Consider the following 18,757-nt stretch of genomic DNA (forward strand, 5'->3'; position numbering starts at 1 on the left):
CTGGGGCAGAGCATTCCACACAGCCACCACTCTCTGGGTGAAGAAGTTTCTCCTGAGCTCTGACCTAAATGGTCTACCCCGTATTTTTAAGCTGTGTCCTCTGGTTCGGCACTCACCCATCAGTGGAAATATGTTTCCTGCTGCCAGAGTGTCCAATCCTTTCTTAATCTTATATGTCTCAATCAGATCCCCTCTCAATCTTCGAAACTCAAGGGTATACAAGCCCAGTCGCTTCAGTCTTTCAGTGTTAGGTAATCCTGCCATTCCAGGAATTGACCTCGTGAACCTACGCTGCACTCCCTCAATAGCCAGAATGTCTTTTCTCAAATTTGGAGACCAGAACTGCACACAGTACTGCACTCCAGCACTGGCTGTGACAAAGGGTTGCGTTAAGCAGGGTTGCACTCAATAGAGAATTGAGTCTGCTGACTGCTGATTCAACATGTATACCAGGACATCTTGGGAGAGGGAGGATACAAAGGCACCTTTTAGTTTTACCTTCAGTGGATCAATGGCATGGATACATCTGGTTGTGTGTGCCTGACAGAATGTTTAGCTGCTGAGAAATTTCAGGAAATACCAGAGAATCTAAATGAGTCATTCATAGCAGATAGCAGGTAAATTGTAGCATTGAGGTTACCAGCACAGAATTACTGTCAGAATCTAGAAACTCGAAATGATGTTATGGCAGATCGATCACAAAAAAGCATCAGTATCAGCGAAGTGTGATGTGGTTCATTTTGGCAATTGGTAAGTCAACTTGTTTCCTTCCTTGCAAGATAGGAATCAAATGTGTTAGAGGTGTGAACAAATTTGGGAATATAGTTTATTGGAACCCACAGGGGGAAGTAGGAAAATCATTTATAACAGCGTTAGCAGAGTTGAGATGGTCAATCTGAGAACTTGTGTGTGTTGATGTGAACAAACACCTTGTGGGTGAATCCAGAACAAGAAGGGCCTAAGAAAATACAAAGACTAACAGGTCAAGAATTTAAGAGGAATTTCCTGACAAGATTGGCGAGAATGTGGACCTCACTGCCACATGGAGTAATTGAGGTAAGTAGTATTGGATGCATTTGTAAAATGCCACCATCCCAGAGAACCATAGGCTACTGTCTTATTACAGAGAAGTAATTGGTGATTTATAACTGAGCGTCACCAACTCTCAGACGAGGAGTGCGATAGAGGCAGTGGGACCTTCATGGTGATGTCAGCCAGTACAAGAATTGAACTTGCACTGTAGGTGTCACTCTGCTTTGCTAGCCAGATGTCCAGCCAACTAAGCAAACAAAAAACCAGGAAGGGAATATGTAACAAAACCATGAAGAGACTTGGTTTGAATGTGCATTCCTGATGAAGGGATTATGCCTGAAATGTCAACTGTCCTGCTCCTCGGATGCTGCCTGACCTGCTGTGCTTTTCCAGCATCACACTTTTTGACTTTGAGTATGCGTTGACAAGTTGAACTGAATAGCATTGTTGCTGTACTGTGGATTTGGTACAATGCAAGAGTGGAATATAACAAATTGCCAAACTATTGCTTTTGACCTGGCAGCTGTCACATAATCACAAAGCGATTAGATTAGATTAGATTACTTACAGTGTGGAAACAGGCCCTTCGGCCCAACAAGTCCACACCGACCCGCCGAAGCGTATACCACCCAGACCCATACTCCTACATTTACCCCTTCACCTAACACTACGGGCAATTTAGCATGGCCAATTCACCTAACCTGCACATTTTTGGATTGTGGGAGGAAACCGGAGCACCCGGAGGAAACCCACGCAGACACGGCGAGAATGTGCAAACTCCACACAGAGAGTCGCCTGAGGCGGGAATTGAACCCGGGTCTCTGGCGCTGTGAAGCAGCAGTGCTAACCACTGTGCCACCGTGCCGCCCACAAATGCAGTGTTAATGTTGCTTTGCAGCAAAGGAGATGTTATTGACGGAGAAAGGTACATTTATATGGTGCTTGAGAGCACTCTTACTGTACCTACAACCGATTTTCAAGCATTACCTTTGAAGTTTCTTTCATAAAGCTGTCAGTTATTTTGCACTCTCCAACCACCCAAGATCAGCAAATAAATGATTGGTGAGAGAATCTGTTCTTCAAATCAGTATGAGGGAGAGTGTGGTTGGTCGGAGGCCACCGGGGAGCTCACTGCATTTCCTTGAATGGACCCTGGGCTTGTTCATGTCAAACATGAAGCATGCTTCACTTTAAAGTCAGGTCAATACTTTCAATAATGCAGCACGCCTTCAGCAGTGTGCTAAAATGACAACATGTTAGGTGTGTCCAACCTTCCTGGCAGGGAGAGGTGGTGTTGGAAAGGTGCACATTTCAATGTTTTCTCTCACTGGGGGAAGGCAAGTTTCAGAAAGACAAGGTTTAGCACAACAGTTAACGAGTTTCTAAGAAAATGGCAATTCCAGTCAATAAATCAGTAATTTAAAAGAATTATTAAAACTGTTCATTTACTAAGTGCCAAGCGGCAGAGCCAACAAATTGTTTTGCCTTTCTGTTTAAGAAGCAGAGCTAGAGAGAGAGAAAATGATGAGGCTGAAGTGCTGGCAACCAGGGAGAGGGAGATGACTGGAGTTGAGCTTGGGAGTTGTGTTTATAAACCGCTGGTGACTCTCACACTGAGCTGGGTTTGACAAAATCAGTGGTTTTAGTAGTAGGGTTGCCCTTCAGCCTGTTTTTCTCTTCTCCCAACTTTCTAAGTAGGTTTTTGGGAGGCAGGAAATCCATATGACTTAGTCTTGGGGTTCGCACAAGCTCCCTGTCCTCGAATCTTCTTTCTGCCTGTCTCCCGCTCTGAGACTGTTTTTTCTCTCCCTCTCGAACTCTCCTCTCCATCCCTGGCACTGTCCACCTCTTCTGGGCTCAGAGCTTTGCTTCTGCCTGATGAGTTCGTTGTTTGGAGCCTCTGTCTACACACTGGCCAAGCAGGTGTCCCTTCCCTTGCACGGACTCTACCCCACACACATCCTCTGCACAGATTCTACCCCCGACGCATCCTCTGTTGTTTGTAGTGCAAAGGCTTCAGTCTGAATGAAGCTACTACTTTTTGTACATGTCTCTGTTCTTCCAGTTGGAGGCTGGTTGTCTCTGGCATTTGCAGCTGATTGGGTTACTCGTGAGCCTATGAGTCGAAATATGGGTGAGGAAGAAATGGCTTCTGATTGGAGAAGCATCCTGCAGAATCATTCAGTTATCCTTCTTGAGGGATTCAGACCCAGGTAGCAGGCCAGGTAGGATGTTTCAGTGGGTGCATGGTGACCCATAAGCTGTCTCTTGGACAAACCTGACCTAAACCATGAGGGCTTTAATTTGCTACCTTCTGACTTGAATCTTAATTGAGAGATGTTTATTAAAACCATAAGACAGAAGAGCAGGAATAGGTCATTCAGCCTCTTGAACATTCCTCACCATTCAGTGGGATCATGGCTAATCTGATAACCTTCAACTCTACTTTCCTGCCTTTTCCCCATAATGTACTTAACAACCTTGACAGCCCTTTGTGGTAAAGAATTCTTCATGGTTTCGTTACCCACTGAGAGAAGAAATTTCTCCTCATTTCTGTCCTAACTGGTGACCCCTCACTATGAAGTGATATTGTCTAGTTCTGGGCTCTCCATCAAGGAGAAACAGCCTTTTTGCATGAACTGATGTGGAAAGATAAAAGTTGATTTTGTTTTAATGAGTTTTACCTGTCCTTTTTATTAGATGTGATCCCTGCAGTTCGTCAGTGCCATCCCAATGAATTCTCCTGTGGGTCTGGCGAGTGTGTTCCTCTTGAGTATCGCTGTGACTTCAGGGCTGATTGCAAGGACATGTCTGATGAAGATGACTGTGGTAAGAGGTCTTCACTCCTGACACTTGCAGAGTTTGGAATTCAGTGTGCAGTTTCTCTTTCCTCTCGGGTGTTTGGGGTGGTGCTGAACTGTGTCATGATTGAAGAGGGAGGGTCATTGCCTACAAGAAGCAGTAACTATGTGTTCTTGGAGCATGTGTTCCTTATGGTAATTCTGATAGGACTCTTTATCGTAGACTCAAAATTTTACTGCTGTTGCAATGGAGTGGGAGCGAAGGATAAGCTAATCACTGATGTTAACCTGTACAGTGATAGATAGGGAATGACCCTCTGTCCATGCAGGCAAATTCTCTGCTGATTGGAGTCATACTTGACACATACGAAGATGATTGTGGTTGTGTGAAGTCAGTCATCTCAGCTCCAGTGCATCTCTTCAGGAAATCTCAGGGTATTGTCCTTAGTCCAACTATCTTCAGGTGCGTCATCAATCACCTTCCCTTTATCTTCAGGTCAGAAGTGGGGATGTTCATCAGTGGTTGGACATTGTTCAACACTTTTCGTGACTCCTCAGATACCAGAGCAGTCGATGTCCAAATGTTCAGGCTTGGGCAGACAAATGGCAAATAACATTCATACTTCAAGTGTTAGACCATCTCCAATCTTACGACTACCTCTTGACATTCAACACACTCTCTGCATTCCTGCTCAGAGTGTGAGGGTTGAGTCTGAATGAAGCTACTCCTGTTTGCAGATCTCTTTGTTATTCCAATCAGAGGATGAATTCCCTGCCTATCAACAAGCTGGCAGTTATTCTGACCAAAAACTTAACTTGTCTAGTATATAGAAACATAGAATCCCAAAAGGGCGGGTAGAGGCCATTCAGCTTCTCGAGTCTGCACTTACACTCCAAAGCGCATCCCACTTCCCATGCTACACCTGTAACCCCACAATTACCATGGGTAATCTACCTAGCCTGCGCAAACCTGCACATAGGGCAATTTCCCATGGCTAATCCACCTAATCTGCACATCTGTGGGAGGAAACTGGAGCACCCGGAGGATACCCACATACATACAAGGAGAACGTACAAACCCCACATGGTCACCCGAGGCTGGAATTGAACCCAGGCCCCTGACACTGTGAGGCAGCAGTGCTAGCCACCAAACCACCATTCCAGCCCCAAAATAAATGCCATGGGTGCAAGAGCAGGTCAGAGGCTAGGAGTCCTGCAGCAACTAGCTCCTCTCCTGAACACCACCCCATCCCCTCACCCCAAAATGCCTGTGTACCGTTTACAAGACAGAAGTTAGGAGTGTGATAGAACCTTTTTAATCAAAGCAAAATATTGAGGATGCTGGAGATCGGAAAAAGAGTAAACATCACAAGTTGAAAATGACTCTCCTTTAGACTAAGTTTGGTTCTCCTCACTACCTGTTGCTGAAGGATTGGGAGGTGTGTGCCACCCTTTGGGGCCTGTGGCCTCAACTTTTTGTAATTTATTTTGAAAATTTACTTACTTTGCCGGGCAGTATATTTATACAACTTGAAATTCAATACTCACTGTCCTCAGTATTCTGTTGTAGATGTTGAGAAAATCACAGTTGTTTCCCAACTTGATGCTCTTTATAAACTCCCACTACTCCATCTCTCTTTCATTGCTTATCGACAATTGGTGGGTAATAGAGTCATTCTAAGGGAATGTTAATGATAGTATAGGAAGGATGTAGCTGAAGAGTAGGTGTTAATGGTAATGGTTAACATTTTTCATCAACATCTGTAATCCTCTTCTATCACAGTTAGCTCTCCCTTTGCCTTCGCTCTGGGTACAAATACTATCTGTTCAGCTTGCTCCCTGCCATCTTTTTATCCATCATAAAAACTATTAATTTTTCAGCTTCTTTCAGCACGCAAGGAGATTGAAATTTAACTCAATGTTAATTCTGCTCCTCTCTCCTCCGACACTGCCAGACCTTCTGTGATTCCCAGGACTTAATGTTTTGTGTATTTGGTCTCCAGCATCTGAGTTCCTTTGCTTTTGTTTTAGAATGTGAATTCATCCTGGATGCTGGTGCTGATGGGCTACACCCTTCTCATTGATAGTTAATGCAAATGAAAATGCACATGCTACAATGGTTGAAAGATTTATTATTACCCATTTTGTGTATATTTTCGAGATGATCTTATACCTTAATAATACCAACGCCTCCAAGATGAACAATATTCTCTTTAATTGTGAAAGAATTGACTTGTTTGATCTTATAAAGAAAGCTTTAGCCAGGATGCAAGCAGTAAGGTTTGGCTCTCACATTTATGTTTTTTTAAAACCTACAGCAAAGACCGTCACAACAGTTCCCCCGACTCCAACTTTGAAAGTTGATAGGAGAGTCCAAACACCCACACCAGCTGCTTTTGTGACACCCAAACCAGCGAGGCGAACACCAAGGCCACTTGTTACTGCAGCACCCCCTGTCCCCACTCCAGATTTTCTAAGGCCCTGCCCAGTAGACAAGGCCGTATGTCAGAATGGGCAGTGTATCCCTAGAGATTATCTGTGTGATGGAGAAAGGGATTGCACAGATGGAAGTGATGAGCTGGACTGTGGTAAGTAGCTGAAGCAGAATTCCTTGATGTCAGTTTGTTTAGAATGTTTGTGCAGAATGTCACCTTTGTTACCATTTGACTCTGAAATTCAGGACAAAATGGCACATTTATTCAAGACACTGCAGTTGTTAATTGTTGGAATGTTCTGGAAAGCAAACAGTGGGGGAGAATCGCCAAGGTGTTCCTAGCCTAAAGGACAGAGAATTGGCTGTGAATGATCTTCACTTCTAGTTGTTTAAGTCTGACCCACTGCTGGAAAGTGTGTGATACTTGCTAAAAAAAAAAGAGCTGTTCTTGAAAGTTTCAATGTACATGCACTGGGGAGGGGCTGGTATCCACTATATTATGATGGTTACATACCCAAAAATTACAGTCTGTAAGACATGGCTGCTGCTCTCTAAAGCACTGGACTTTCTGATACATTGTTAATTTTTAAGATATTTCTGTTTTGTGCATCTCTCTCTCTCTCTCTCTCTCTCTCATACCCCACCCCTTCCTCACCCCAAAGCTCTTGTCCCACCCCCACACATTTCATGTCTCACTCCCAACCCCAATACCTCTCATCCTTTTAAGCCACTCCACTTGAGGAACCCTACCACCCCCCCCCCCCCTCCCCCAAACCCCCAGAACTCCACCTTTGCCCTCCCCCTAAAATCCCAGACTTTGCTCCCCCAATTGAGCACACTTTAAACCTGTTTGATCCGGTTTTTAATTGCCTGTCCAGTTGTCTGTTCTTATGGCTCAGTGTCACATTCTGCTCATTATCACTCTTGATGACCATCCTGGAATATTTTATTACATTCAAGGTGCAATGTAAATGGAAGTTGTAGTCCTTGTTTAAACGTCTCTTTCTGTATCTCTGAAATTCACCCACCACCCCACCCCATCCACTCTTGTGATATCCTCACAGCTATAGTTCTGAAATGGAGTTAGTTCTGGTTTAATTGTGGAAAACTGTCAGAGGTTCAGTTTCAAAACTGACGATAGTTGGAAATCAGTCTAGCATCCAAGACTTGGAATCAGTTCCTGGGACCTTGAGCTTGACCAAGCAGAAAGATCTGATACTTGAAGAAAGGGAGGAAGTAACCCTCCCAAAGAAGCCTTTTGAAATTACTGTTTAAATAATTTATATTTCAGTCATGCAGAGGCACAGCAAAGTTGTCATTTTGTCTCAATTTTGAGCTGACCATTTTTCTGCTTTTAATATGTACCATTAACACCTACTTTAAATCTGTATTGATTCATACCAGAACACACACACCCATGTGTACATCAGTCTCTCTAAATTTAAATAATATTCTGCTAATCTATTTTTCCTCCCAAAATGGACAAGCTAACATTTTACTATGTTACAATCCAGGTGAATTTTTGCCCACTGACTCAACGCATCGAATGTTTTTTTGCAAACTCTTTGAATCCTCCTTCTACCTGTCATCAGAAACTTTGGTACAATACAGTCAGTCCCTTCATTCTATACCAATTGGTATAGAATGTAAATAGGTCAGTCCCTCACTCTGGTGTCTATGACTCACCTTACAGTTTGCCAACCTGAAGGTGATTTGGTTATCCTGACTCTGTTTGCCAGTCTACACCAACACCGTTCTCTCTCTACTCATTATTTAATCACAACACACATCCTCATTTAATCACTGATTAATTGAGGGGTGAAATATATTCCTTACATTTATTTCTACAAGTCTTCACAAGATATAATTTGATATGTAGGTCTCACACTCATTTAGATGTCACCACTCTTTAATGATCACATCTCCAATGCATGTTGCATCTACTCTTCATGATTCATTGAAAAAGTTCCCAAACCAACATATACAGCATCAGTTATATACAGGCAAAACCTGGGGAATGTCCAGCATTAAGTCTCCTTGTGTTTTTTCAGACAACTCTTGACAAAGGTGTTTCTGGTATGGTTTTAGAATTTTTACTGAGCCCTGTTCTTGTTCCACAGGAGCACCATCACCATGTGAGCCCAATGAGTTCAAGTGCAGGAATGGGCGCTGCGCCCTGAAGCTGTGGCGCTGCGATGGGGACAATGATTGTATGGACAACTCCGATGAAGAGTATTGTCGTAAGTCAGCTAAAAGTGCTTGTCAGGCCAGAGCAAGTGGCATATTGGTGTGCTGTGTCAGCTGCTTTGTTTAAAACCCTTTGAACTTAGACTGATTTTAGATTACAGAAAATGTTGTTGCTCTAATAAGATTGACACCAAAATTGGAGGTGTAGTGGACAGCGAAGAAGGTTACCTCAGATTACAACAGGATCTTGATCGGATGGGCCAATGGGCTGAGAGTGGCAGATGGAGTTTAATTCAGATAAATGCGAGATACTGCATTTCGGGAGTGCAAATCTTAGCAGGACTTATACACGTAATGGTAAGGTCCTAGGGAGTGTTGCTGAACAAAGGGACCTTGGAGTGCAGGTTCATAGCTCCATGAAAGTGGAGTCCCAGACCTAGAGAGCCTAGGTTTAGGGTGAGAGGGGAAAGGTATAAAAGAGATCTAAGGGGCAACATTTTCATGCAGAGGGTGGTGTGTGTATGGAATGAGTTGCCAGAGAAAGTGGTGGAAGTTAGTACAGTTGCAATATTTAAAAGACTTCTGAATGAGTATGCGAATAGGGTTTGGAGGAATATGGGCCGGGTGCTGGCAGGTGGGACTAGATTGGGTGGGATATCTGGTTGGCACCGAAGGGTCCGTTTCCGTGCTGTACATTTCTATGATTCTATGTTAACTATGTCCTTGTGAATGTGGCCAAAAGTATCCAAATTACTGAAATCTACGACAAACACAGAAATTGCTGCAGATCTGTGGAGAGAGAAACAGATTTAATGTTTCAAGAATCCTGAAGAGGAGTCCTACCAGGCTCAAAACGTTAACTCTTTCTCTCTCTCCACAGATTGCCAAACCTGCATCTATAAGCATTTTCACTATCTGATATAGATTTCCAGCCACTCCAATACATTTCTTTCATTTCACTGAAATCTACGTTGAGTAAATGCTTTTGTCTTTCTAATTGCTGTTGATTTGCGGTCAAACATTCCAGTTTGCAGACAAAGGGCAGTGCAAGCATTCCTGAAGGGTAGTCATCATCTTCAATGTATCATTAAACTTGACTCCAGTATAGACTCTGTCCGTAATTCAATGTTATCCTGATGGAAATATTTTCCTGATGGAAATTCTAACCAGTTGCAGGAGAGATAGCCCCCTTGAGTGGCCTGCTCCAGTTGTAGAGAGATGTATTTAGAGATTGTGGCCTGGATTCCTTGATGTTATTTTAGTGCAAAATATTAAACTCGGAGTTCCAGGCCAGCGCCTATCTAAGCAATGAATATGGGAGGTCATTGTATAAAAGGTTGAATATTAGATCACATGAGTGAAGAACTCTGCAACTTTGGAGGGATCCATAGCATGTGGGCACTCTTAATATTAAAGCAAATTTGCAATTACACTGACCTGGCAGGATATGTGCTTATATTTTATGACTTGCAAAGTTAAACTTTCCTCTATTTAGATTAGATGAAAATAATGAAATGGTATTTAACATTTTTGTTTCACCGCTACGTTGCCATGCTTTTTCTTTTCTTGTTTATATTCGTTCTGTTACATCGTTTGGTGTATTTAAACTAGATTGTGTAGTGAAAGATTTGATCACCCTCCAGTCCAGTCAATAAGTTTTAGTAAAGTTGTGCTCTGTCAACTTTCAGCTACCAAAGGGCCCGGCGATATGTGTGCCCCTGAGCAATTTGTCTGTGTTTCAACAAGACAGTGTATCCCAGCAAGCTACCAGTGCGATGAGGAAGCTGATTGCCCTGATCGATCAGATGAATTTGGATGCAGTAAGTAACTGACGCTGCCGTTCTGTAGGACACTTTGACCAATACTGTCTTGCCTGTGTTTGAGCTCAGAGAAGTGAATTGGATATTGAAGCTTTGTTGGACTTCAGTATGAAATTTAGTGGCCTATTTCCTTGATGCTCTTTGTGGGAAAAGAGCAGCATGGTTGTGGCCAATTGGATAGTTTCTTTTCAACAGTTAACTTGGAAGTAGGAGGCTGGATGACATCTTTTTGTCTTCTGCTGCCAGAAATAGTTAATTCAACCTTTGATGGTTTTGAACATCAATGATCTACTCTGCTCTAAGGACAGCAACCCCTATTTCTTGGGTCTTGCCGCATAGCTGAAGTTCTGTCCCCACATCCTCTCTAAAGCCTTCACATTCTCTGAACCTGAACCATTGGGAGTCTGCTGGAAAGGTGTACCACCTGTACCCCTGTACCCTAGTCACTGGTCCTCAGGACCAAAGGCATGTTTACAGAGGAATGGGGAAATTGGCACTCATTCTTCCTCAGAGGAGACAGGACATTGCCAGGAAGCAGAGAAGATAGAGGAGAAATCATATGTGGGCCCTTCAGGCCCTGAAGAAGGGCCTGTGCCCGAAACGTCGAATCTCCTGTTCCCTGGATGCTGCCTGACCTGCTGTGCTGTTCCAGCAATAAAGTTTCAACTTTGATCTCCAGCATCTGCAGACCTCACTTTCTCCTCGTAGAGTGGATAGGGCTGAATCTGTTTCCACATAGTGTCATACGGCACAGAAACAGACCCTTCAGTCCGTCCAGCCCATGCAGCCCATCATCCCAAACTAAAGTAGTGTCACTTGCCTGTGCTTGCCCCATATCCCTCCAAACATATCTAAATGTCCTTTAGTTGTTCTAACTGGACCACGTCCACCACTTCCTCTGGATGTTTATTCCACATGCAAACCACTCTCTCTGTAAAACAAAAAAGCCCCTCATGTCTTTTTAAAATCTTTTTCCTCTCACTTTAAAAATAAGCCCCATATTTGAAATCTTGAAATCCTCACCCTAGGGAAAAGACATCAGCCATTCACCACATCTATACCCCTCATGATTTTATAAACCTCTATAAGGTCATGCCTCAACCTCCTACGCTTCAGCGAAAAATGTCCCAGCCTATCTAGCCTTCCCCCTGTAACACAAACCCTGCATTCCTGCAACATCCTGGTAAATCTCTTCTGACCCCTCTCCAGCTGAATATCCTTCTTGTAACAGGATGACCGGACCTGGGCACAGTACTTGTAAACGGAAAAGAACAAAACATGACATTTATTTGGGCTGTGATTGCTGATACCCAGGAGCATGTACATAGCAGCAATCTCTCTTATAAATATACTTAAACAGGAGTGAGAAATACCCAACAAATGCCTAATAATAAAAAACAATTAATGAAAGAGTACATCGGGTTTAAAAATATGTTAAATAAGTAGAATTTTAATTTTAATTTTTAAAGATAGCTTAATGTCGCGCATGCACAGTCAGAAATAATGAGTGATTAGCATGTTCAGTTGGCACTCATCATCAGATCAGCAAAATCACTTTTTTTCAAAGCAGATTTTCTTAGTTTATGGGCAATGCAGGTATAGTTTGATTATATTGCCCAGAGAATATGGTGTTTGTACACCATTAGGAATTGTTTTATAACAGCGTGGATCCCTAAGTCAGCTCCGAGGCCATTATGGGGCACACTGACAAGATGTACCTGGAGTCCCATGTAGCCAGGACCACATAGAGATGGCAGTTTTCCTCACAGGACATTCATGAACAAGTGAGTTTTTATTGGTGGACCCAGTTTTTGGTCATTGTGGGTATCAACCCACAAATTGCCAGTTTTAATAAATTTCACAATTTTGCCCAGTGGGATTTGGATTTTTAGCACTAACTATCGCACAAGGATCACCACAGCATCCTCATGTCATGAGGAAATCCCAAAGTGCTTCCAATCATCCATTGCTTTGAAATGCAGTGATCGTTGTTGTGTAGGGAAACATGGTGATTGCTTTACACACAGAGAAGACCAATGAAAAATTGACAGGGTAAAGGATTATTTGATCGTTTCTGAACAGACAATTATTTCTCACGATGGCAGGAGAGCCCCTTGCTCCTCTTTATCTCGTGCCATGAGATGCTTCAGCTTCAGACTGGGCCTTGGCCTAATGCCTTGTCCAAAAAGTGGCATCTTTGACAGTGCAGCATTCCTCTAGTATGGTATGGGAGGGGTGGCCTATTCTTTCAACTTCTAGAGTCAAGGTGATGACGTTTTGAGCTAGAGCCCTCCTGCAGGTGGAACTTTTGTTGAAACCATCAATGAAATTCATTTCCCCTTTCCCACTGAATCTTTGAAAGAAGATAAATTTATTCAAAAATTCTTATGTTTGGACTTGAAGCTGTCCTTCACTTAGGATGAAGAAATTATTGCAGAGATCAGCACGCTAACAAAATTGCTATTCTATGTTATACTTTACAGCTCCTCCTCAGGTGATCACACCACCAGAAGAAACAGTCCTGGTGAAACGGGGCGGTACAGTGACACTAACGTGTGTGGCAGCGGGAGTTCCAACTCCCATCATTACCTGGAGATTGAACTGGGGTCATATCCCTCTTTCCGGCAGGTAAATGCGACACGGTCCTTGAGTCAGTCAAATGTTGGCTTTGTGGCAACCAGGGATGGTCATAGCTTTTCAAGCTGGCATGTAGGTGAAACACTTGAATGGCAACACAGACAGCAAACGGTCCACTCCCCAGGCATCATGTCTGACACTCTGCACCCTCTGCACTTTGCTTGGGAGAGGTGAAAATCAGATGAAAGGTAAGTTACAAAAATATCAAGAAAATTTGCATCCAACCCCCTTAAAACAATTCAATCTAGTTCAGGAGATGATATGATGTAATCCAGTGACACAGATTCTCACTTGTTGCTTGCCTTTTCTCTATGTGCAGAGCCCTCCAATAGAATCAGCAAGTACTGGAGTGAAGTCAACGAGATTCTCACTGTATTTGAATTGGCTGAGTGTTTCCCAGCTTTCTAAAATTACAACCAGTCTATATTTGTTTGATCAGATTTGCCAGATCATTAGCTTATTACTGTAATTAGATCATAGGGCAATTTTTCTTTGCAGCCCTAATGACCCTCAGTGACAGACTTAAACCTAGATCCATGAAAAGCTGCAGGGGAGTTTTGGATTCAAACTCTTTTCATTTTCTCACATAATTGTGAAGGTATATATCCAAACTTTGTCCCTTGGGTTGGAGAGATAATAACACAAAAATAATAACTATGTCAAACAGATATTTTGCTCAATACTGTCTGAAGGTAAATGCATTCTGCTTGACGCCAACTCTCATATCTATTTCTCTCTCTCATCCACTCTTCTGTTTTCTCCTGCTTTCTCTTCAGTTTTGCTCCTGTTCTCTGCCTTATTCCCTATATCTTGTGCCCCAATCCTCCTCCCTTTACAGATGTCAGAGGTAGTTTCTTTACTCAGAGAGTAGTAAGGGTATGGAATGCTTTGGCTGCAATGGTAGTAGATTTGCCAACTTTTAAGTACATTTAAGTCATCATTGGACAAGCATATGGACCATACATGGGATAGTGTAGGTTAGATGGGCTTCAGATTGGTATGACAGGTCGGTGCAACATCGAGGGCTGAAGGGCCTGTACTGTAATGTTCTATGTTCTCACTGATGGGGAAATTTTTGAACTGGGACAAAGGAAAAGACTAGCTAACAGCCTGAATTCCTAATATTGAAATGCACGACCGTATTTCCTGGCTATAAATGAAATGAAATGGGATTTATGTTGTGTAATGTATGTCTCAATGCAAGTGTATGCAGTTAGCTTTCTGAACACAACAGAAAGACTCACCTACTGCTGTGGAATGTCATTTAGAACAATTGAATTCACTTCTTGTCCTTGGACACTCTCAGCTGCTATATGTTGTTTTAGCACAACTTTGTTGCAAAGTTATAACTGCAACCAATTCTCATGTTTTTTTTTGTCCAGAGTTACCATGACTAGTCAGAATGGCCAGGGGACATTGATCATTAGGGATGTCAAGGAGTCCGATCAAGGAGCTTACACATGCGAAGCCATCAATGCCAAAGGAATGATCTTTGCAATCCCCGATGCACTGCTGATTTTGAAATCCAACCCAGGTAATGCCTTTAGGTTAGGTTCAATGCAACTGATGAGTTAATAATAGAAAACATCTATCAATAATCATTTTATTTCATAATATCCAAAACTGTTAGTACTTGGAGTTTGAAATGACAGTGGTCATCACGCAGGAATGCATACTTATCCATCAATCTATCTCCTGACTTGTAAGTAAATGTTTGGACCTGTTGGCTTTAATATTTGAAAATCAAAAATGGGAATTTGCACAGTGACTTTTTATGGAAGTGAAGGATTGGTGGATCTGTCTTGATTAAATCAGAAGAACAATCGATGCAGTACTTACATCATGTGGATGGTGAGGGAGAGAACTGCCCAGAAAGCAGTACATCATACACTGGGTGTGTGGGATCACTAATTATCTGTCACTGGTTATTCACTACACCAGATACTCTGAGGATCAAATGCCATTTGTTACCCAGTTACCTTTCAATTTTTAACTCCAGTTGCTTGTTATCAGTTATCCCCTACTTGACCATTAATACCTGAAATGTCAACTTCTGCATCTCCTGATGCTGCCTGACTTGCTGTGTTCTTCCAGCCTCCTCCTCGTCTACCTTGGATTCCGGCATCTGCAGTTTTCTTTTGTCTCTGACCATTAACACTGCCACCCTTATGGCAAAACTAATGAAATGCAGCTATTAATCACTAAGGGTGATTCAGGAGCAGCTCAGTCTTACAGACTGAGAGGATTCGGATCCATGCTTGCTGTGTGGGGAACAAACTGATCTCAGCCAGTAGCAGGAGTACTACAATTAGTGTTAAAAGTATTGGGACTGGAGAAGGAGGATAGATTCTCCTGTTTGTCTCCTGCCAGAGCTACGGGTACTGGGGAATAGACATTATGCCCCACCCAATTGTAACTTCAATTGATGTTTGATGCCAACTGCCTTGTGCTGAACCTGACGGATAGAAGTGGAACTGTGATCCATTAGGGGATTCATGTGGGGACTGGAAAAACATGGTGTGAAGAGAACATTTTAAGAGAAGCATTTTGTCGAATTAATTTTCCTCTGACTAATACAGGGATTCCAATGTAGGATTCATGATAAAGTTGCCATAGTTCCAGAGAACTTTAGGACTATGCTCTCATTCGAGAGAAATGACAGGTGGTAGTTCAACCTGAGGGTCACCTGACCCAGTCAGACTAAGCAGCACTACTGCTCCACTTCAGCCACCTCTCAACTTTCCTTATCTGACTCTTATTGCAACCCTCTCGCCAAAACTGCCCTACAGTACATTTCTACTGTTTGCTTCAACCACTCCCAGGGGCAGTGTGTTTCACATTCACACCAGTCTTTGGGCTTGGAGGGTTCTTCCTTTCTATTTTCCTTCTTCTTTTAAGATATTCCTTAAAATGTACCTCTTTGGCCAAGTTTTTTGATCATTTGACGCTAATACAGTATCTCATTATTTGGCTTGTTTCATACTTTGGTTTTTATTTAAATATTTTATTATGAAAGAATGGAATTGATATGTCAGCGGTTTGGACATGCACTATAAAGGGTTAAACTGAGTTTCAAATCTCAACCTAGTTATGAAGGGTCGGCTGATAAAACGTGCTTTAACCCGCAAAGTGTTCTTTATTTTGCTAGTTGTCGATTCAAGGCTCTGATGGGTAGGGATGTGTTGTTTTCTAATGATTTAATTCTGGGGAGATGTGGAGCACTGTTAAGGCCACTCGGCTGGTCATTTAGAATCCCAGGCTATGTTTTAGGGATGTAGGTTCAAACCCAGTTGTGAAATTTGAATTTAATTATAAAAAATAATCTGGAATTAAAAGCTTATCCTGGGAAGCATGTAATCATTGTCAATTGTGTAAGAAAAAGCTCATTGGTTTTGCTAATGTCCTTTCAGGAAATATCCTTATCTGATCTGGCCAACATATCATTTGCATCTTTTACTGCCTAATGCACCTACATACACACTTGCAGTGACTGGTCTACGTGAACAACCAGGTCTTGCTGTACCTCCCCTTTCTCAATCTATTGCTATTCATAGAATAACTTACCTTCCTTTTCTTGCTACCACAGTGGATGACCTCATATTTATCTACATTATACTTCATCTACCATGAATTGGCCCACTCACTCAACTCATCTCCGAAGGCTCTCTACATCCTCCTCATAGCTCACTCTCCCACCTTGCTTTGTGTCACCTGTAAACCTGGAGATGTTACATTTCATTTCTAAGTAACAGTACATGGTCATCAAGGCCTAGTATATGTATCAGTAATGCTGTGAAAGCAGCATAGATGAAATTATTTCGGGCCCAGTTTAATTCTCTCCTCATTCTTCCTTCCCCTTTTTCATAAAATCCCTACAGTGTGGAAATAGGCCATTTGGCCAACAAATCCACACAGGACTTTAAAAAAAATAACCCATCCAGATCTATTCCCCTACCCTATTACCCCTGACTAATGCACCTGACCTACACATCCCTGAACACTATGGGCAATTTAGCATGGCCAATTCACCTAACCTGCACATCTTTGGATTGTGGGAGGAAACTGGAGCACCCGGTGGAAACCCACACAGACACTGGGAGAATTTGCAAACTCCACACAACCTGAGGCTGGAATCAAACCCTGGTGCTGAGAGGCAGCAGTGCTAACCACTGAGCCACCATCTACACCAGTCACAAACGTTTATTTAATTATCTGTTTTCCTTTTCAGGAGTTTGCTCTGAAGGTCAATTCAATGTGGAGGGTAGTCTGCGATGTGTTCCTTGTTTCTGCTTTGGTGTTACTAGAAACTGTGAAGCTACAAACCGCTATAGAAACCAGATACATCTGCGCTTCACTGAGGAAGACAACTTTATGGGTAAATTATTATAAAAAGCATCTGCTCCACACCTTTATTTTTGCTTTGAAGATTTTTTTTTATTCTTTCATCAGCTCATCCTTCTGTCTGTTGTCAGTTGTGTTTCTTAAAGAAAAAGCTACCATGGAAAACAACCTCATTATAATTCATTGGTAGACTTGGAAATTTACTAGGTGCCGAGCTACTGTGTTAGTTGATACCGCATTCACACTGCAGGATAGGTTACTTGGCGCTTTTTCACTCTATGGTAGTGACCATCCACAGCAGAAGTTTGCACTCTTAGCTGGTTTGTCTTAATAATTCTCTATCAACTCCCAAATGCTGAAGCAGCAATGTAGGAATAGGATTTCCACCCAGTCTTGGGACTGAATGGTCTTGTTGGCACAATAAGACAGTAAGTAGGTGCAAAGAAACTAATTGAGAATACTTTGCAGAAAGGCAACTTATGATACTTGCCACAGGATCTGATTAGCTTTGCAAAGAAACACAAGACAAATTTTGTTATCCTAGATGTTGGGATAGAATGCTCTGATGAAGAATCATCCAGCCTTGAAACGTTAGCTCACTATCTCTCTCCATGGATGCTGCCTGACCCACAGTGATTTCCATCATTTTTTGTTTTCAATGTTGCCAAAAAAGTTGAAACAATCCCTCCAAACAGGGGGTTGATTTATATGCTGAATATAAAAGTGAACTATTGGTGTGGCTGGATCACCGTCTTTGTCACTCGCCAGGCTGAGTCTGCTCTGTGTGACCAAATCAGTCAGGAAACCCAGACAGACAGTTACCCAAGGGTAGTATCGAACACTGGTCACTCATGCCATGAGGCAGCAGTGCTAACCACTGAGCAACTGTGCTGCCCTGACTTAAGTTGTTGTTGAATTTCAGACTGCCATTTAACCTCCAACTCATTCTGTCTTAAGTATGCGTCAAAGTCAGCCTCAGTTGAAGTGATCCCTTCTCAAAATTAAACTGAGTTACAATTGTATTTTCTCTCCTAGGTGTGAATGTGACTGCACCAGCTCAGCCTGTGACACCTCCTGTCTCAACCTCTCAGATGATCGTGGACCCTGACTCAGGGGAGTTCCAGTTGGTTGATCTGTCAAGACGGTTCCTCAGCCATGATTCCTTCTGGACTCTTCCGAGACAATTTCTGGGGAATAAGGTGCATTTGAAGTTTTACTGCTATGTAAATGCTGGTTAATCCTGAGAATTTCTCTATCCTGTTTCCCTCACGTTTATGAAATGCAAACTTCATGCTGTTGTTATTTAATATGAACTGTAGTCATAGCTCATGAGGAAGAATAAAAGAGAGCTTTGTTTCAGTGATATTGTAGTTTATCTGCCCAGCAGCAGCAGTGTGTATCATCTACATGAGGTACTGCAACCTCTCACCAAGTCTCCTTGAGCAACACCTTTCAAAGCCATATGTCCACCATCTAGAAGGACAAGGGCAGCCAATGCATCAGAA

At 42.5% G+C, this 18,757-nt stretch overlaps 1 protein-coding gene across 14 annotated transcripts in view; it reads left to right on the forward strand.

Moving 5' to 3' along the window:
* The window catches only part of hspg2 (heparan sulfate proteoglycan 2), a 530,612-nt gene that overhangs the window by 218,879 nt on the left and 292,976 nt on the right, over positions 1-18,757 (forward strand). For all 14 annotated transcript variants that reach the window (XM_087980629.1, XM_087980631.1, XM_087980637.1 and 11 more), the window contains 8 exons: positions 3,733-3,861; positions 6,152-6,421; positions 8,388-8,507; positions 10,143-10,274; positions 12,758-12,902; positions 14,294-14,445; positions 17,140-17,286; positions 18,288-18,451. In XM_087980629.1, the coding sequence (XP_087836755.1) occupies positions 3,733-3,861; positions 6,152-6,421; positions 8,388-8,507; positions 10,143-10,274; positions 12,758-12,902; positions 14,294-14,445; positions 17,140-17,286; positions 18,288-18,451 (1,259 nt within the window). The remainder of the gene's footprint in view (positions 1-3,732; positions 3,862-6,151; positions 6,422-8,387; positions 8,508-10,142; positions 10,275-12,757; positions 12,903-14,293; positions 14,446-17,139; positions 17,287-18,287; positions 18,452-18,757) is intronic.

Source organism: Chiloscyllium plagiosum, unplaced genomic scaffold, assembly GCF_037043375.1.
Source record: "Chiloscyllium plagiosum isolate Xiang-an unplaced genomic scaffold, Cpla_swu_hap1 HiC_scaffold_37, whole genome shotgun sequence".
Taxonomy (NCBI): Eukaryota; Metazoa; Chordata; class Chondrichthyes; order Orectolobiformes; family Hemiscylliidae; genus Chiloscyllium; species Chiloscyllium plagiosum.